The 22,032-nt window shown below is 34.7% G+C and overlaps 1 protein-coding gene across 3 annotated transcripts in view; it reads left to right on the top strand.

Annotated features, from left to right (window-relative positions):
• Positions 1-6,209: 6,209 nt before the first annotated feature.
• LOC115232507 (serine/arginine repetitive matrix protein 1) overlaps positions 6,210-22,032 on the top strand; it is a 35,145-nt gene continuing 19,322 nt past the window's right edge. For 2 of the 3 annotated variants that reach the window (XM_029802413.2, XM_029802414.2), the window contains exons 1-8: positions 6,210-6,355; positions 11,139-11,228; positions 12,473-12,595; positions 14,864-15,037; positions 15,228-15,337; positions 16,496-16,660; positions 16,864-17,049; positions 17,150-17,584. In XM_029802413.2, the coding sequence (XP_029658273.1) occupies positions 6,332-6,355; positions 11,139-11,228; positions 12,473-12,595; positions 14,864-15,037; positions 15,228-15,337; positions 16,496-16,660; positions 16,864-17,049; positions 17,150-17,584 (1,307 nt within the window). In that variant the 5' untranslated portion in view covers positions 6,210-6,331. Of the gene's footprint in view, positions 6,356-11,138; positions 11,229-12,472; positions 12,596-12,888; positions 13,081-14,863; positions 15,038-15,227; positions 15,338-16,495; positions 16,661-16,863; positions 17,050-17,149; positions 17,585-22,032 lie in introns of those variants that run through there. The other variant, XM_029802415.1, reaches the window with a different exon arrangement.

Below are 22,032 nucleotides of genomic sequence, written 5' to 3'. Positions count from 1 at the left end.
CATACCTAGCTATGAGCTGTCAACTCACTCCCGCCCTTCATTTTATACAGACACAGTCCTGTAGTCTTAGATTTAGTAATTGATAAAAAGATAAATAAATTAAAAATGAACCACTATCCTTTACAAGCTATGACCCCAACAAACTTCATGCATTTCTTGGAAGTGTAGTATATTCTTAGCCACAATAGGGACAGCATGTATTTTTTTCTATCTTCTTGCTCTATTAGAGTATTTGAGTAAAATTATATTGTGTCCTTGATTAAAATTCTATTTATTTATTTGTGCAGTTGAGGATAGCCCTGTATTTAAATTGATGTAATAATTGCATCGTTCAATTAAATGGAGCCACTTGAAACAGTCGTACGGCATCAAAGCTTGATATCCTGTTCCTTTTTCCTGTTGTTTCCCATTCATTGTCTGTTTCTTTCTGCTCTACCTCTGTTGATATTTTTTCTTCCTCCTTATTTTTTTGCTCTTTCTGGGGTTCTTCCTCTTGTATCTCCTCCATCTTTTTGGTTGCTGAAGGGCAGTCCACTCTGATGTGAACTTTCAGGCCACATTTAAAGCATCAAGGGATTCTGCCCTTCACCCTGACCCTCATTACCACGTCATCCATAATTATTGTTTCTGTAATGTTTTCTATGGTTTCAGTTAAGCCTTGAATAATCATGTCCAGTGTCTGTCCCTTCCATATAACACTTTGCGTTTTTGTGGCCTGGAGAACCGCTATGTTGTCCTCATTTCTCAGAAGGACAGCAGTTGGTATCCTGGCCACATCTATCTCTGGCAAAATTCCCTCTACCCTAATTTTGGTCGCATGTTATCCATGGTAAGTGGGCAAAAGCACCACTTCCTCACTCTTAATGGTAGTTGCTGCATGCTTTTTTGTCATGTCCTTGGATATCACCTCCACTACTCCAAACTTAGTACCTCTTGCAAGGTACACAATTTCATGCCATATTGGTCTTAATGCTTTTTCTATTTGATCCATGGTCATGACATCAATTTTTCCTTTAATTATTGAAAATGTTTTGTCCAAAATTGTTCCTTCATATTATTAAGCATCTCTTGTTGGGGGTACAACATCAAATCCATCCCAACTTGGTAAATTTTTGTAATTTTCAAATTCACCAATATTAATATCATTTTCCTGACACTTGCCACGTCCACAAAGTTTCTCTTTTCTTCATTTAATTTTTCATTCATTTTCTTGACTATTTTCAAAAATTCTTCCGCTGAAGACAACATATCTGAAAAACTGAGGTCTTCTTTAGACATCCTTTTTACTAAGCCAACCCTCCTCTGTGAGGAGGGGAAGCATAAACAAATTGCTACAAAGCAGCACAAAAGCAATTAATCGAAGTGTTTAAAACACTGAAACAAAATAAACGATGTTAACACTGAAAATACCGCCGAAAATCACTCATGTACACTTGAATAACACTTAGAAGCATGCTAATGATTCTGCCAGCTTGCTGCCTTAGTCCTTCTCATTGTAGATAATATAATCCTGTCAGGTGAAGACGCGTGGCCTAGTGGTTAGGCTATTGGACTCACGATCGCTGACTGGGTGGCGTGTTGTGTTCTTGAGCAAAACACTTCATTTCATGTTGCTCCAGTCTCCACTTCGATCAGTGGGAAATGTTGGCCTGCTCGCCTAGCCAGCAGGGTGGCATCATTTGAAGGCTAAAATAATGCAAAGGTCCATTGTAACCAGTAATGTGTAAGAACATCTGATAACCTGGTTGGTCACGTGATCGCATGGATCCTGTCAGACTGTTTGCAATGGGATTTGATTAATTGCTATGAAGTTTAGATTGTGTGCTGTCTCATATTAAAATCAACTCCGAATGGGTATTTATTTATGCATGATTATATTACAGTACTTACATAATTATACAGATGCCAGGTTTGTGATGCAGCCTGCCAATAATAAATGAGGTTTATAGTTGAATTAATAATAGATAAGAAGGACTTTGTACAAGAGGTGGGAACATAGTCCATGATTCTTTTAACCTAGGGTTGAGCAGCGACCAAGAAACTTGTCTTCATACAAACTTGTTTGTCACTTATGTGCGCCTCTGATGTGTTTGACTGCACTTTCACAATTATGACACTCATTTACGTGAGGACACGTAAATGAGTGTCATAATTGTGAAAGTGCAGTCAAGCACATAAGTGACAAACAAGTTTGTACGAAGACAAGTTTCTTGGTCGCTGCTCAACCCTAGGTTAAAAGAATCATGGACTATGTTCCCACCTCTTGTACAAAGACCTTCTTATCTATTATTAATTCAACTATAAACCTCATTTATTATTGGCAGGCTGCATCACAAACCTGGCATCTGTATAATTATGTAAGTACTGTAATATAATCATGCATAAATAAATGCCCATTCGGAGTTGATTTTAATATGAGACAGCACTCTTAATCACTATGCCATGGGAATATAGCGTAGTGGTTAAGAGCATGAGCTACTAACCCCAAGATTCCAAGTTCAATTCCAAGCAGTGACCTGAATAATAATAATAATAATAATAATAACAACATCAAAAATACCTTAGGAATGAGAACCCAGGTTCGAAATTTCCCCAAAACACCTGATGAAGGCTGGAGGGTATATCAGCTGAAGCGTTGTGTTAACAACAAACAAGATGAGGACAAATATCTGTTAATTGTAAATAATGTACATTTATGACCTATAGTAAATGAATGAACTAAAAGAAACAATTCAGAGGGGCTAGTGGCATGAAATTAAACTATCACAAAGGTAAATGTATATCTGTACACGGGAGCTGTGATGCATATGGATGAGGACAGCTGTGTAACGAATAGCTTCCTAGATTCTAAATCAGGATTTGAAACCAAATCTACATGTTCTACAAGTTCTCTTCTTATTGTTCTCAGATTTCGCAATAGGAAATTTATGAGAGCTACCTGTTAACCTGTAACCTTTTGAGTATAACTTAGGTCAAGGCAGATAGGAGATGAAAAATTCTCTGTTTAACTTGACCGAATTTAGTTAGAAAAAATATAAATACAGAACCCAAAATCCGTTTAATTTCTCTTCACTTGGCCTCTTCCCAAAGGAGTACTCACATAACCTGTCATCGCATGACTACACAACTTTCACCTGCTCTACTTTTTCTATCCATTCATCTAACAGTCAATAAAAAATGAATTAAATTACCTGCAGAATGGATAATAGAATACAATAATGCAAGTCCACATATTGCTCAAGTGACTCAGGAAAAGATTATAGCACTAAATATGGAAGTTTTGCCTTATCCCACTTACTCTACTTAAGTTACTTCATCTGACTATCATCTTTTCAGACCATTGCAACATTATGAGGAGAGTAAATAGGTTATTAATTGTGAAGTGGTTAAAAATATTGTTGAGTGCTTGTTTGCTTCAAAACTTGAATAAATTTATGGCCATGAGTTGAACAATTTGCCAAATAGACGGAGTTGTAGCAAGGGCTAGTTTCGAAACCGTGTAGGTGTACTAACTAGACTGGGACTACATCAGATCATGCAACTTCCTTGAATACTAACCAATCATCTTGCAACAATATCACCCTATATTATTGGAAATTCCAGATGTCCTCACATAAATGAGTGTTATAATTGTGAAAGTGCAGTCAAACACATCAGAGGCGCACATAAGTGACAAATAGAAAGTGAACTCTTGAAATTTTGTTTTTTATTTTCAATTCCACAACACAACGCTAATGTAAAAAACAAAGTGTTCACTTTAATTGATATTCAATAGTATACTAATAGAAAATTTGTGTTTCAATAGTCAATGATATATTTCGTCTTTTAGTTTCAAAGGTAAAATTATTTGAAATTCAACGAAACAATTAAAAAGGGAAAGAAGTGTTAGAAAAGGAAACACAATGTTGAAAATCTCCTTATTTGAAAACAGATCGAAGATTCTTTAACTGACTCCCTCCACCCCATCCTTTAACCAGCTACCTGAACACTGTGGCCAAATGATAAAAAGCTGTTTTTAATATATAACAGCCTGAAGGTGGTGCGCCAGCAGAATCGTTAGCAAGCTGGCCTTGTGGCATTCTGTCCATCTTTGCTTTCAGGATTCAAATGCCACCAGGATTGACTTTTCTTTTCATCCTTTCGAGGTCGATAAAAAAAGTACCTGTAATCACTGGGGTCAATGTGATCGACTTAACCCTCCCTCTAAACTGCTGGCCTTGTACCAAAATTTGAAACCAATATACAACTTCTCATTCAATTCCTTAAAGGATTTATGAGCACCAGTGTCTAAGTTTAAGGTCAAATCAAGGGAATCATCCATTTCAGGTTGATTTCCATGGTGACCTTGAGTTAAAGATAATTCAGAGTATGAGTTTTTCCTAAACCTATCAAGTGTGTGGCTGTTCGCCCCTGTTGAAATCACTAAAGCATCGTAAGAGCAAACTTAGTTGATAAAAAAAGCAAATGAGGTCGCACACATCAGCACTGTCAAATGCCCCCATCAATGCATTGAAGGAGCCTTTCCTGTCAATTTGTTTGACTTGGGGCATTCTCTTGTTGAAGAGCAGAATTTTTCTGGAATACATGATAATGTTTGATTACCCATTTCTGTATAGGCCTGAGCTAAATTCAGCACCATATATAACAAAACCCTCGATATTGGGGGATTAAACTCCACTATATCAGATTAAGTAAACCTTGCTCTACATCTACTGTTATTGGTTTTAAACTATGTAATGACCTTATTGACACTACACTGAAATGCAAGGTCAGAGGCTCTCCTAATGTGACTGAGCTTCATAAACAGACACTTGCTCACCAGATTGATCTCCAGCTTTACAGGATTCATCAGACAACACTTGAGGTAAGAGGTAAAGTTCGGTTTGTAATCCTTAATTGAGCCCTGATAGTCCTGAAGTGTGTGACTTCATTGGCTTACATGTATTGAGTGCTAGAGAGTCTGTGTCGTTAAGAAGTTTGCTTCCCAACCATGTTTTGGGTTCTGTTCCACCACGTGGCACCTTGAGCAAATGTCTTCTCCTATAGCATGGGCTGTCCAATGCTCTTGTGAATGAATTTGCTACATGGGAACTGTAAGAATCCCAATGTGAATGTGTGTGTGTCCTTGTTCCAACATTGCGGGATTGTTGTAAATAAATGTCATTAACTTCCAATATTCTGCAAAAATATCTCTGTCGATGGGGAAAGAGGTAAAGGTTGTTGATGGGAAGGGCATCCAGCTATGGAAAATCTGCCTCAATAAACCCTGTCCAATCCATGCAAGCATTGGAAAGCAGACTTGAAAACAATATAGTATACACACACACGCATACATACATATATATATATACATGTATTTTATTCATACTTATTTATTGCCCACAGGGGGTAAACGTAGAGGAGTTAAACAAAGACAAAAAAAGGGATTAAGTCGATTACATCAGCCCCAGTGCATAACTGGTACTTAATAGACGCTAAAAGGATGAAAGGCAAAGTCGACCTCGGCGGAATTTGAACTCAGCATGTAACGGCAGACGAAATACCTATTTCTTTACTACCCAGAAGGGGACAGACAAAGGGATTAAGTCGATTACATCGACCCCAGTGCTTAGCTGGTACTTAATTTATCGACCCCGAAAGGATGAAAGGCAAAGTCGACCTCGGCGGAATTTGAACTCAGAACGTAGCGGCAGACGAAATACCTATTTCTTTACTACCCACAAGGGGCTAAACACAGAGAGGACAAACAAGGACAGACAAACGGATTAAGTCGATTATATCGACACCAGTCGTAACTGGTACTTATTTAATCGACCCCGAAAGGATGAAAGGCAAAGTCGCCCTCGGCGGAATTTGAACTCAGAACGTAACGGCAGACGAAATACGGCTACGCATTTTGCCCGGCGTGCTAACGTTTCTGCCAGCTCGCCGCCTTTTATTACTATTTAGTAGATAAACAGAGTGAGTCAAGGGGCGAGAGTTTCGTGCATTAACACTTACCAAATAAGTGCTAACACACGAAACTCTCGGCTCTTGAGTCTCTCTGTTGCTTCTGCTAAATATTAGTAAATATATAAATAAGGAGAGGGAGCGAGTGTGTGTATATAATATATATATATATATATTATGATTATTACTACACAACGTTAAAAGATCAAAAGTACACACGTGTATGCAATAGTGGTTCCCCCTTAAGAGATGCAGCGATAACAGGAGTAGATAACCACTGGAAACTGTGTACTAATAGCAACATACAAATGCATTGTGGGTAACTTTTTGCCTGGGATTTTTTGCACGTTCTCTAGATAGAAGCTGCATAAATACCGCAATCATGACGGATGCAGGGTTCTTTAAGGTAAAAAGACTAAAAACTATCTCTTATTCACTGGTCATTTTTCTTATGTCTGCCCTGCTGTGTCCTTTTATGTAGATTGTACGATAATCGGTGATTTAAAAACATGCTAACCGAGTACAAAGACTAATCTAAACGTGTGTGTGTCTCTATGTAGGTCAGACACTTTACAATATGGCTGCTCTGTTAGCTGTTTACCGCTCAAAACTACACTATATTTATATCTATATCACGAACATAATCTTCGCATTTGTGTAATATGCACGTATAAATTTTATTCAAAAAGATAGAGATTTGAATTTAAAACTTCACTGGAGCTTTACGTACTATGTTGAAATGCTCTGTAATTAAAACATGGTTTTTATCCTCTGATAAAACCTCAATAGGTTTCGCTTTTTTTTTCCTTTCAGTTCTAGCAAAGCTTTCATTTTTAATTTTGTTCTTGTGGAATGTTATTGAAAGACTAAAGTTTTATGTTTTTATTTTCATTTTCACTTTTTTGTTATCTAAAAGTATTTTCATATTGAAATACCAAAATAAAATACACTTTGGTGAGAAAAATATTCCTCTAGTTTAGACTTCATGTATAATGTATGTGTGTATATATAAATATATATATAAGCTGTGTATTTCGTTAAGAGTCCTCATGGCTTAATAAAACGGAGCTTGAGCAAAGGCGTTCCAGCCATAGCCATCCTCTCTTCATAGAATGTCTAACTACATTATCAGATGTGTCCTTTTTTTTTTAGATTAGTGATTTGAGGTAGATTTGGTTGCTACTTCTAGCAATTTGCGCGACCACAGCATCTTCAGTCTTGTCATGTTAATGATTTAACCCTTTTGACATAACGAAATGTGACTGTCTACTTACTACATTTTTATAACTTACTGAAAATTTATTTGAAAACTTCGATCAATAACCACATAAAAAAATTTTTTTAAGACATTGCAATTGTTGTTTCACGACGAATACATTTCGGACTGTTTTCATTACTACATGTGATCATGATTTGAGCAGATTAAGGCAAAATTGTGGGGATGGTAGATGTTGGCTATGCCACTTTACTGTCTCTAAGAAATATCCATCGATTTGAAATGCGGAGGACTAACGAAAAAGTGCCAGGATACTTCATAATCACCATTGTCTTCGCTTTATTTTTTAAAATGTTTGGTTAATATCTAGATCCGCACCCGGTGGAAAGATATTAACCAAATGTTTTACAAGTTTATAATTTATTTTATATTTTCTTTAAAAAAAATTTTTTTTTTTTTTACTATTTTATTCCTATTACTATGTTTATTTTTATATATAGACGGAGCAGATCTATTATGAAATTTCCAACTCTGATCATGCTGCATTTCTTTTACATATCTAGAACCACATCTCCCCAGTCCTTTCTTTTTTTAAGACCATATAATGTAATTTTTTAGATGGTTTGGCCTCGCTTTTCAGCAGGTCGAGCGACCTTTTGAAGCATTTTTTAAAATCTTCTTTTACCTGCTTGCCATCTCAAGTTTCACCACACATATTAAAGATGGTGTAGTCTTGAATGTACAAGAGGATTGTTAGCTCGTTTTATCTAGTGTGCATTTAGTGCTACTTAATCCAATGTTACCTTAGGTCGATAGCGTGATTAGAGGGAGACTGTCGTTCTAGTCTATTAAGTATTGCGTAGATGTACTCTCGATTCGTTTGTATACGACCAACTTACTTCGAGTCATATAACATGCACACATTGCATTGTTCTCTGTTTTTCTACCATGTGCTCGTCACTTTTTTCAGACTGCGGTCCTGTGCAACAAACTCCAAGCCTTGTTCCATGTTATGTAATGCGTGGTTTTGATTCCCTTTTATTGCACACTCTCATATAAACATGCTTAATGCTCATTAGAACTGCTCGACGGCCATGCATCTTTATTGTCAATCCAGCCCTCTGTATAAATCGAATATCCGTGTTTTATAAAAAAAAAAAAACCTACGCCTAACAAACTGCTTAGTAGAATTTCTTCCGCCTCATTTACGTTCCGGCGTAGTCGACTTTGCCTTTCATCGTTTCTTTCTCGATAAAATAAGTACCATTTGAGTCAATGAAATGGACTAACCCCCCTCCCACTAAAATATGCTGGCCTTTTGTCAAAATTTGAAACCATAATTACTATTACTCCTTTAATGGTAGTGGAACGCTATTGGTGCTCCAAAGTAACGAAATGTTTTGATTTGTATTATCATGATTTAGTTTTTCTCGCTGTCGTAAAGCAAACCCGGCTATGATCAACTAACTTTTTCAAACCGTCACTACATTTGTGGAAGCTTATAGAATTACGTTCCACTCATGTGCTGTAGGATTTGTTTAATCGGTTATATACCACGATGTGTGGAGCCAACATAGGAACTATTGCGGAGTCGCTAGCCTGCTAGAAAAGCAACCAAATTACTCCCAAATCTCATGCCTCCGTCTTCCAAAAAGATACATTGCTTCCCTTCACATCGATGCTGTAATGTTTTCGATAACAGGTTTGTTCGATCAAGGCTGATCGGTTGAACAACAGCCTAGTTCGAATGAGAAATTGTCGATCGATACGCCTCCTCCAAAATTAAATTAAATATTCCCTCCTTCGATAACAAAATGGATAATCTTGTGTATGTTAGAAATCATTATTTATTATGAGATTCTATACAATTATTAACACTAAATTAATCTCGTACCTTATTTCCGTTTGTATTTGTTGCTAGTTCAGATGGTCGCTGCTGAAATGCCCAATGCATGCGTCTCCCTCATTTAAGCTAGTCTGGATACAAACAGCTGGTTTTATCTCACTTAATCCTGTGACACACTCTGTGTGGTAACCTGTAATTGTTTATCCAGTCTTGAGGACGATTTTTTCTTTTGTTTTGGCCCAATAAAATACATATTGAAATCATATTTGTGGAATACAAAGGAATACGAGATACTTGCCACATATTGCGTTCACCCTTAATCCACCGTCTTCTATTAAGTTTTTTTTATACTCTAATCTTTAAATAAGTCTTATTAAACTGTAATTGTTTAACTCTTCAATGTAATCTTGTTAAATACGCGACTCTACTACTGATTCTCAACCAGCCATAACATCATCGGAAATGTTTACTGAGCAAAAAGTAATTCAAATATGAAGAAAATGCTTGATTATGAAAAATTATTTTTGTTTCATACTAAGTTTCTAAAATACCTCTTTGTAGTCTCAACATAAGTTTGCAGGCGTTTGAAAGAAAACTTTCTGGCTTCCATCTTTCTGTGAAGAATTTTTTAAATTTGTATATTGATGAGCCCAAAAAAGAAGCCTCAACGTAGTCATTTGATTTTTTTAGAAATAACAGCCAAATATTAATCCAAATCATACCATTATCTTTAAAAATTGCTGCAAATACTACGAAAACAAGCTGTGATCATGGCTGGAATGATTTTTAGTATAGATCTATAAATATATAGGTGTTCTGTAATAGATTCACCATTTGTAAATAGATAAAAATGTCAAGCATTTTGTAAATATTTCATATATATATATATATATATATACACGAATAGGTAAATAAATGGAGTTGAACGAAGAGGTTAATAAAATTCTTTTACTTTCGACATGTTTCAAAGACAACACGGTTTTATTCCAAAGGAATAAACGGTGTAAGATGCAATCTTCTCATCAGGAAAGAAAGAGAATATTGAATTTTCCATGTTAACGGTAAACATAGGATAATTCATTCACCCATTGAAATATATATATATGCACATATATATATATATAATATATATATATATATATATATATATATATATATTATATATATATATATGCACACATATATATATATATATATATATATATATAATTCCAAGAAATATAATAGCTATCCAATATACTGCTGGTAGAATACCCAATTATTAATATACAAGTGTTTTTTCATTGCATTTAGTTGCTGTTTAGCTTCTGGGTTAACCATGATTGAGTAGACTTTACACTCTAAAGCATTCAAGATGTAACCACTTCTTCCCCGCAGTGGTGTGCTGTGGTTAACATTTCATTATTCACTGTTTCCTTCTTTATCAGGTGATGGTCGTTTGAAGGAAATTTGGATGCTATTTCTAGCAGATCAAGTCCTCGGTCACCCATCTGAATTTAGTTTTCTATCTTTGAGATTGCCCACAAATAAAATGTAGTGCATATTTGTTTCAGCGAGTTTGAGCTTGTTTACAACTTTACTGTTTAACTCTGGTTTCATACAAAGTTCTGTATATTTCACTATTCCTACTTTTAAGTAAAGATTCTAATTTCTGGTTATAAAGGCTTTCAAAAAATGCTGCAGACTTAGTGTATAAAATTGAAGCAATATGATGGGCACAGTTGTGGTTGTGTAGTAGGCTGTTCACTTCCCAACTACATGGTTCCAGGTTCAGTTGCAAGTGTCTTCTACTATAGTTTCAGGCTGCCCAAAGCCTTGTTAGTGGATTTGGTAGACAGAAAATGAAAGAAGTCCATCATGTATGTGTGTGTTTGTCTCTCAACATTGCATAATAGTTGTAAATGGGCGTCACTGTCATACAAGCAGAATTATTCATTTCCAATATTCTGAGAACATGTCTGGAATCAGGTGAGGGTTGGTGACGGGAAGGAGATCTGGCTGTAAAAACTCTGATTCATGCATGAGAAAACTGGATGTTAAATGATAATGATGAAATTATCTGTTTTTAATTTTATTTACCTCAACCATTTTCCTAATAAATAATATGAAATTTTTCTTCACTTGTAGGGAACCACTGCAGAGCAGGACAATCGGTTTGCTGATAAAAAGAAAAAACTTTTGAAATCAATGAAGTTCGCAGATGGATTGGAGAAAAAGGTAAATAATTTTGTTTTACACATAAAGGTAAAATTATGATCTTAAAACAGCAGTTTACTTTAGGTTGACTAAACTTGACAGTTATCAAACAATTTTCTGTCTTCATAAAGCATGTCATTTGGGTGGAAAACTCTTAAGAATTTTTGTACTAAAGATTATTCGTTAAATTTTACTTAAAGCAGTGCTAAGTAAAGCTTGTATTTATATTTGGTTTAGTCAATCTAGCTATTGTTATATGGTCAGTAGGTATGATTCCTACCTATCTCTTGATAGTATCATCATATTCTGGCATTAAAAGCAACATTCAATGAAAAATTAGCTATTTCTTGGAATATGACAAAACTAGAAAAGAAAGTCTAACAACTCAATTTTCTACAATGATAGTGCAAATGATATTTACATAAGCACAGGCTGTGTGGTTAAGAAGTTCACTTTGCAACCACATAGTTTTGATTTCAGCCTCACTGTGGAATCTCGGGCAAGTGCCTTCTACTATAGCTCAAGCCTTGCAAGTGAATTTGACAAATTGAAAAAAAGCTAATTATGAATGTGTACATTATATACACAAACACGTGTTGTCTTGACATTGTTCTCTGATTGTAAACAAATGTCAGTCATAAAAACAACAAACTGTCATTTGCATGAAACAGGTGATGTTTGCAACAGGAATGGATCTTGTAATGAGAAAATCTTCCTCAATGAATTTTATTTGATCCCTGCAAACATGAAAAAATGTTAACATGATATATAGAACAGTAATACCTTCATATCAATGGTTGATAAATTAGTTCCTGTTTTCCTTTCTTTTCTCTCTCTCAAATTAAATTCAAAATTTGGTATAGAATTGTATAATGGTATATAATTTCTCTTTAAGGCCATTAATCCACTATAAATGACCGCCAGGAACTTTTGGTAATGTATATATTATTGGAAACTGATGAGTAAAAATTTGTTTACAGATTTTAAAAGCAGATTAAAAAAATATCTTCAAAAGTTTACTTTCAAATGTTATTTTTCTATTTGATTAGACAGTTTGTTCTACCTTCATTAGATCTTGTTGATATTGATAATTTTATTAAAAAGATTTTTTTTCAACAATCAAGAGCATTCATATAATGAAATGATTCTTCACATATCTTTAAAATGTGATAAAAACATTTAAAAAGTATTACTGTTATTTGTATTGGTTGTTGTCTTGTTGGATCAAGCATTTATTAATATAATAATTATTTCTATAATTTTAGGTTGATATGAATAAAGTGAATGTAGAAACTCTAAAACCATGGATTTCCCAGAGAATCACTGAACTTTTAGGGATTGAGGATGATGTTATTGTTGAATTTGTATATAATCAACTTGAAGACAAAGTAAGTGCTTTTAACGGTTTGTTCTTGTTATATATTTATCACATGCATGTAATATTAGTAGATAACATTTAATTGAATGAATTATTTGACATGTAAAATTGATATGTGACTTGTGTACATGCATTTCTTATAATAGATTTCATAATGTTGTTCTTTATCGTATAAACTGTATAATCATTTGTATATATAGAATCTACTGAATTCTATAATGTATTTATATCATATCTGTATTTATATGTTTCTGGTTGTTTATGGTAATGTACTGATGTTTGGCTGTTTCCTCTCACAATTAGAGATGATCAAATTATAAACGCCTTCCCTGTCCCGTCAAAGTCCTGGCAAAGCTGCTCACTTGCAGGATTAATTTCTTACTATTATGTCGGCTGGATGCTATTGGTCGTCGCTGCCATCGATGAGCAACAACCTTTCTCTCAAAGGTGGTATAAACCACATGGTCGGGACATTTTAAGACATTCTCAACCGTGGTATGTGTTTCTCTTGACCTTTGTTCCTCTTGCATCATTTATGGTAATTTGTTGCACACTACTCTTATCTTCTCCCCTTAAATAGTAACATTAGCATAGCATTTACACACAAATATTATCTGCTAGTGAACAGGAACTGTTATGTGTGAGGGACTTCAGAAAAATGAGCATGTTTCATTGGTTAGGGGGTGGTGGTATTGAGTTGTGATTTTGGAATAGTCTGGAAAGTCAGTTTTCTATAAGGACTTCTAAATTTACTTTAGATCCTGTATGGAAACAAGTTATAAATCATCAGCATTTAATGCTGGCATGGGTTGGGTCATCACAGTTATTATTTTTAAGTTACTGCCTTCTTAGATGGATTAGAGGACTACCTCTAAGTTTCATATTGATATGGTTTCTAAGGCTGGATGCTCCCTGTTAACACCAAAAATTTTAATGTACTTAGTAAAGTAGTTGGTGTTAGGAATATGCAAATATAATATTTGTATAATTTGCATATTTTATATTCCTTTAGAATAAAGTATGTTATTTTATTTACATGTTTACTTAATGCTGAGCACTGCTAATTGTTGTTTTATGATTTATTAGATTTAGCAATGATACATTGACAAATTTTATAAAATGTGACCTATTAGTTGAATTGAATCCACTTACATTATACAAATACCTAAGTTATTGTATAATTTTCTTACTGTGTGTTTGTGTATGTTTATGGCTTCTCAGTTTTAAAAGTTTTGTTTAACCTTTCCCTGGTCATCACTGATCAAGCAGACATGCTTCGGGTCAAAAGCATTGTAGTGACTATCCTGTCTTAAGTGTTTTTATGACTACATTATCTTATAGGGCCTTCCATTGTTAAAGATGGTATATTTTTAGGGAGATTAAGCTACAGCAGGTTTTAGTGACTGCTTAGTAGTGTCTTCCTTGATTCATCACTTTAAGGTTTTATGCAGTAGTATATGTGCCTACTATATACAATAGCATATGTATTTTCAATATTGGTTTCTATTTTCTTATGTGGCTCTAGGATAATTTTTTAAGTGTATCTTCTATTTTCATCTGAAATTTTATATTTTAGGCTAGGCTTTTATATCTATAATTATATCACTGTCATTTGAATGTAGCTGAATATTGTATTTAGGATATGAACAGGATTACTATTTTAGATTTCAGGCAAAATTATTTTTACTTTTTGTTCTGACCATTTTAGTTTTTTTTTTTCTTTTTTTCTACATGTGAGCTAGTTCATATATATATTTATATATTATATTATTCGTTAAGTATTAAAGAAATGTTTGTAGGACTAGTAATGTTTGCATTTCTGTAGCATTCAGGTATTTTTCAGCGGTGGTTAAAGCATCCAAATGTCCAGCCTACATTTTTTAGAACCCCACAGCTTAGCTGTATTTTATTAATTGATGTCAGTTGGAATGAAGCAGTAGTTTATATTTTAAATTCAACTGCTTCTCTCAAAATAAATATTTTGACCGTTAGTTAAGAATATATCATTTGAAAAGCTAAAACACTATTGTGATTAGTGTCTACTTGTATATACAGTGATTTTAATATATTTGAGTTATTGTCCAGCAAGGACTTCTCACAGTTTTTTTTTTCTTTTACTTGGAATAAGCTAAGTATATTATCCCTTAAACTCTGAAGAAAACTTGAACTTGCTCATTGTAGCTTCTTTATTTTATTATTTGATTGTCATGCAGGTAATGGCCTCTTGATTTCAGTATAACAATTATTGTTTAAGTTTTTTTATTCTATAACTCCATAGCAACAGCCAGATCCAAAGGATATTCAAATTAATCTTACTGGATTCCTGAACCCCAAAAATGCCCGGATTTTTATGCAAGAATTGTGGGATCTGTTAATAAGCGCGCAGGATAATGTTAGTGGAATTCCAACAAAATTCCTTGAACAAAAAAAGGAAGAAATAAAGAAACGTCAGGTAGGTGCATTCATGCTTACTTTCTCTGTTGCCATGTTTATCAGATTTATCAGAACACACTTATTAGTTGGTTCCTTTCTAGAACCAATTTTGTTGGATCTACAAGCACAGTTTAACCATGCATATTTATTTTACTTTCAAAATAAAGATGGTAAATAAATCCTGATTTAACCTTTTCCCATTCCACTAGGCTGAACAGGAACGGATTCAAGCTGGTTTAAGAAAGCAAGAAGAACATATGAAAGACATTAATAAAGACCGTCACGATGGTGACAGAAGAGACCACAGGTCTCAAGATAGGTGAGCATCTGCATTTTCCATTTGTATTTTTTTTTTAATTGCTATAAGCGTAAGCATGGCTGTGTAGTAAGAAGCTTGCTTCCCAACCACATGATTCCAGGTTCAGTCCCACTGTGTGGCACCTTGGGAAAGTGCCTTCAACTATATCCTCAGGCTGACCAAAGCCTTGTGAGTAGATTTGGAAGACAGAAACTGAAAGAAGCTCGTCATATATATGTATATATTTTATGTGTGTGTCTTTGTTCTGTATTTACATCCCCATAACTTAGCAGTTCCTCAAAAGAGACCAATAGAATAAGTACCAGACTTACAAAGAATAAGTCCTGAGGTTGATTTCCTCGGCTAAAAGGTGGTGCTCCAATATTGCCACAGTCAAATGACTGAAACAAATAAAAGAATAGACTTTGTTCCTCCTTTCTACCAACATCCTCAAAAAAATAAATTATCCAGTTTATTTTTTAGTGCAACTAAATAAGTAAATTGTGATGACTGAGCTCATGGAATTTTATTGGTATATGCAATACTAATTCCTCATGAATAGATGGTGATGTATATTATTGTTGTTTTAACACAGCATTGTGCTGAAGTGTCCGATCTTTCTGACATGTTTTTTGGCCACTGTCAACAAATATTAGGCATCATTTATTGTAATGTACCAGATAAAAGTTTGGTGGTGCATATCTTGTCACTGCTATACTTGTTTGATTTCAACAGGTCATGAAAGGCTTAATGATTATTTTCAATAGCTAAACATATATTTTTCTGGGAAGACATAGCATGGGTAGCATACAAATAGCTTGATGAAAATTTATTAGAATTACTTTCTTGGAATTATTCCTGCAGTCTTTGTTTTCGCAATTTTCATATTCATTTACACACATTGTAAAGTGGTTTGGAAGAGCATTCAGCTGCAGAAACCAAGCCAAATCAGACTGGAACTTGGTGCAACCCATGCTAACATAGAAAGCAAATGTTAAAGGATGATGATTTATTTTCTAATTGTCTAACCAACTTATGCCATTGGCTAATTCTTTATTGATTACAATAAAAGCTTGTTCCCAGGCTGCAGCCACACTGTGTTGGTTTAATAATAATTGGTGTTGGTAGATTAAGAAACAATTTATACTCAATCTTTGCTGGAATTTTTTTCATCTCTAGGTCAAGAAGCTCATCCAGGAGTAGGTCATCAAAAGACAGCAGTCAGTCTAGATCTCCACAACGACCTTCAATTGATTCAAAATCACCAAAGTTGATTTCAGCTAGTTCCCCTGGCAGTAAAGAGGAACCCAGACCTTTGGAACCAAAGCTAGATATAATTGATATGTAAGTAAAATTGAAAATTCCAGTTTTCTATTTTCTTTAAAAAATTGATTGATGGTATACTCAACAATTAACTATCACCTAGATCATACAATTGTTTTACACTTTCATCATTGTGTGCATGTAAAATTTAAAATAGCAAATTTTAATAATCCTTTCTACTTATGTTAATTGCTTTTATTATAAATTCTTTCAATTCAAAATAGCAATGAAGATGCTGAGAAAGAAAATATAAAGAATCTTGACAATAAAAAAAAGGGCGAGGAGAAAGTCACTGTAAAGAAAGAAGTGACCAAGAAAGATAGAAAATCTAGATCTTCATCTCCTGAAAGACGAGATAAAAGTCATTCTAAAAGTCCAAAATATCGACGTCGATCACGTTCTCAAAGCAGGTAACGGTTGTGTTTTCCTCTTGAATATGAATTTATGAAGTTTTTATATAATGTTATCTGAAGAATCTTTTAAGCAAAACATATCATTTTCTTTTCTCAGATCTCCTTCACGGCATAGATCGCCAAAATCCCATAAGTATAACTCACCTCATAAATCTCCCCAGAGACGCACTATTTCTCCTGAAAAAAAGAGAAGTCCACCTTACTGGAAGAGGTCAGTATCACCAAGAAAAAAGCACAGTTCTCCTCCCCGTAAAAGGAGGAGCCCATCTCCAAGAAAACCTCGTAGCTCACCTAGGAAAAGGAGGAGTCCATCACCACGAAAGCGGAGGAGTCCTTCACCAAGGAGACGACATAGTCCATCTCCATGGAGGCGACGTAGTCCCTCTCCTCGTAAGAAAAGAACTATTTCACCTAGGCCTATCAGCTCTTTCAGAAGAAGAATAAGCCCAAATCAGAGAAAATGGATTGGATCAGCTTCACCTAATCCAAATAATAGACGTTCTCCACCAGGGCGCCGTCCTATAAGAAGGAGGTAAGAATGTCTCTATATTTCACTGTTTTGGGAATGTTGATCTTTCACAAACAGTTGCATAAACATAAAGAAGTGGTCACCTAATATAGAAAATTATACATAGCAACTTGACAAAACTGGAAAACTTTTATCAATTTCATTTGAACTTTTACTTTGTCTCCAATTTTAGTGCTGAGAAAAAGTAGTCTTTCATACTCCTAAATTGATTGGATGAGCATTGCTGGCATGATTTGGATTGTATGTTCTGATCAACCAGGTGCAAACAATCCAACAAACACTTCATCTGTGTTCTTAAACATCACGTAAAAATAATATCCCAGTTTTTGTAGCAATTAATCTCTGCATTTATTACATGGAACATATAAATTGGAATAAACAAAAGTAAATAGCCAATGGAGATGACTGAGTGAACTCCATTTCTTCCAAAATTTTTGAAAGGTTTTCGCCCTATTCTCTTTCTGGAAATCATTGCTTTCTCTGCCAATAGCCTTATTAATAAATCTAAAGTTTATATTATTTTGTATAACTGTTGGCCACCGTTAGTGTTTGCCTAATGATAGTATGATTCTTTTAACATAATTACATGATTTACATTGGAATTTTGATATGTACAAGTATTTTGGTAACATATGGCAACCCGTCCAACCCATGCTAGCATGGAAAGCGGACGTTAAATGATGATGATGATGATGATGATGATGGCAACATGGTATTTTGTTAGCAAAATGGTTAATTTGGAAGTTGTTTAACTTTTGGCATCTTGTAACAAGCTTGTTTATTCAAATGCTTGTGTTATTTACTTGTCAGATTGTTGAAAAAATTGGTAACATTGTAAAAAAAAAAAGATTTAGGGTTTTTTTAATGCTTATGTTAAAAGCAGTGTTGTGCATGTGGTTAGTAACTGTCGTAGACATACAAACATCACAAAAATGTTATTCCCTGGCTTTTTTGCTTTGTCTCATGAAATTTATTGGTAAGCTATTTCAGAAGCAACATACCCAGGTATGCACAAAAATTGTTTATGTGCTAGGGGTATATTGTAAATGTTTTCCATAAAATAGACCATAATGGTTTATTATATCTGAAAGTGATGTATAGAGAATCTTAATATAGTAAATGTGCTTATATCTCAGTAGGTGCAATAACTGGGGTTTCAGTTACAGAATATAAAAAAACGTATATTAAGACATCAGGATTCAGAGAGATTGTAAAAGTATTTTTCATTGTTCAATATTGGAAAATACCATTCAGTATAATGCAACAATATATCCTTATAATATTTTTTATGATTGTACATGTCATAGCATGACAGCTATATTATGTATTCACTTTTTGATCTTCACACTCAGGTAGCACAGTTACATAAACATAAATAAGTAGTCACCTAATATAGAAAATTATACACTAATCTGAAGTGAGTTGTTAAGTAAATTAAAGCAGCTGTTTGTCCTCTGTAGTTCTGCAGTGTCAGTACTATGTCTTTTTCTTGAAGAGCTTGCATATATTTTTGTACAGCTTTTTTCAATTTGACAAATTTCTATTTCAGGCAGTAAACACTGAGATGCTCAATAACAAACATTTTGTCTTTGAATAAAGTGATAAATGAAACAGGATATCTGATTTTCCCTCACATTCCAGATTATTTGCAAAAAATATATTTTTAATGCGATGATTTATTGAAAATTCAGAAACTGAAAGAGAATGCTTACATGGGTAATGATATTAAACTCTGGAAAGTGTGTATGTATGTATACAAGTATGCCTGTTTATACATTCTAAGTATAAAACTTTTGTTAAAATTTGTATATAAACATACATACACAATGTGCTTAAGTTTTCTAAAGGAGCCCACCAAAAGAAGGTTTGATCCATAGCTTTAGTAGGCTTCTTTGCAAAAACAATGCACGCTATATGTTTGTGTTTACTCCATATTCATTTTACATGTTACCTGTAACAGAAAAGTTTCTTGATTGTACAGGATCAGTTTGAGTATGCTTTCAAGTTTTTAGGTGTACTCTGTAAGGTTACACTTGGTATCTTCCAAATAAATTTCAACCACTTATGAAGTGATGTGTAATCTGTTGCCTTTTCCCCTTTCCTTTGTTAGGCATTGATTAAGTAGTAAACTTTAAAGGGACAAGGTACAATGCTAAACTTCACTTTTCATGCTTTTATACACAAAAAAATTTTACATTACTCTCCTGTGTAACAATTTTCTTTCAGTTTCTGAATTTTTAAAAGTTACAAATAATCATTTGGAATTTGGTAAAAACATCAGGTATTTCTTTCAGTTACAAATTATTTTCATTCACAAACAAAATGCTTTGTATTATTAGATTTTGGAGTTTATACTGGCATCATTATTTGATGCCTATGTTCCATGTTGGCATGGATTGGACAGTTAGACAAGATCTGATGGGTCCAAAGACTGCATTGTGCTCCTCTGTTTACTTAAGCATGGCTTCTGCATCTGGATGTTCATCCTAATGCCAACCACTGTACATTGTGTACTGAGTGCTTTTTTTGTGCCACCAGCACTAGTGGGGTCATTATGCAGCTTGCAAGACTATAAACCCTAAAAGAAGCAGCTTTTCCTAAGAGAAAAGGGGTTAATATGTGAGAGAAGGCACCAGAGCCATGTGGCCATTCATATTTTAGAAGAAAGGTAGGAGTTATCAAGAAAGAAATGTAGTGACGAGATATCTGTGTGGACCAGGTACAAGATAAGTGGAAATGAATGGGAGCAGAGTAACTGCAAGAGTGTTGAATAGTAGGATATGGTTAGCGATGGGGAATTGGTGATAGGGTAAATATAATGAATAAACAGTGAATGGTTAGATAAGGGGAGATAGTGAAGTGTAGATGACAACTGGAAGATTGAATAGTGTTGAAGGGTAGATGTAGTAAACAGTAGATAAGAGGTGACCAGTGATGCATAGTAAGAAAGAGTAGCAGGATGGTAATGCTGGTTCAGTAGACGGAAAGATTAGAGAGAGAGAATTGGTAAATGGATGGATAAGTTGCAAGAGGGAGGGAAAGTCTAGCATGAACAGAGATTGAGAAACATGGTAAAGCTGGGGTGATTTAATGGATAGGAGGAGGGTCAAAGATGTGGTTGGATAGGACAGTATTAAGTATGATGGATATCAATTTAAATGCTTCTAGGTTGTGAGAAAGATCAGTAGACTTAAGAAGAAAAGCTGCAGTTAAAGAGATGAAGGGTGGTGTAGGTTTCTTGGAGAGAAAATTTGTCAAAGGGCGCGCACACGCACACACACATATATATATATATATATATATATATATATATATATATATATATACACACACACACACACACACACACACACACACACACCAAAAACCACACTAATAGCTTAGGAGTGAAATTTAGGATTTACCTGTTATAATAAAAACTTTTCTCAATTGCTTTGCACACTATGGCAACACCATTGTTATGTTTTCATTATTCTGTGTAACGTCCTGTCTTTTTTTTATTTCAGATTCTCAGTTTTTGAATGAACCACGCTAATAGCTTTTGAGTGATAATAGCCCATCTAGACTTCTTTTTTTTTTTTTCGGAACATGGAGAGTAATGATACATATTAAGCATACATTGAGTATATATTGAACAGAAAACCTTGATAATATTATAACATTTATTGACATAATGAATTATTTAGCCACATGACCACCATTTCAGTGGATAACTTCAAAAACCCTATTAGTCATGGAATCTGTCCATTACATCCTCTGCTGCAGCTTTGATGGTCGCCCATAGGACATCTTTTAACATAAATTGGTGTCCATCAGCATAAACATCTTGTTTAATAATTGTCCAAAGATTTTCAATAGGGTTGAGGTCTGGAAATGCTGGCAACCACACTATCAACCTTACACCTTGTATGCTGTAAGACCCTAGTAATGTTTGGGTGGTCCTAGCAGAATGGAAAGGAGTGTTGTCATACATAAATATGAGATTCCTTAGAAGTGACAGCGGTATGTCATCTAGCCAGGGATCTAAGACCTCCTTCAGGAGATTGCAATGGGTGGCTATGGTCGCTTTAACCCTTTCCAGCACCCTGATTGGGCCAACAAGTCTGTCCCCAATGATACCAACTGACAACACGACTCCGCTCTGTTGTTGATGTTGTAAACGTTGGTGACGCTTATCTCCAAAATAGGTCCAACCATTAGGTCCATCAAGAGTTGCCTTGGTTTCATCAGTGAGCTGAACACAACTCCTGTCTAACATTATGATCCTTTGGGCCCATTGAAGCCTCAAACTCCTGTGACAGGGCATTAAAGGAGGCAGTTTCAGAGGTCCTTGCACAGAAGCCATGGTTCCAAGGATACAATTTCTAGTGGTTTTTGGCACACAAAGAAACGCAGAGGCAGTGAAAATGGCTTTGCTTGTTTGTCCGGGTTTCCCACATAATCTGCAGCCA

This window comes from Octopus sinensis, linkage group LG2 (assembly GCF_006345805.1).
Source record: "Octopus sinensis linkage group LG2, ASM634580v1, whole genome shotgun sequence".
In the NCBI taxonomy this organism is placed as follows: Eukaryota; Metazoa; Mollusca; class Cephalopoda; order Octopoda; family Octopodidae; genus Octopus; species Octopus sinensis.
This window is presented reverse-complemented; position numbering and strand designations above follow the sequence as displayed.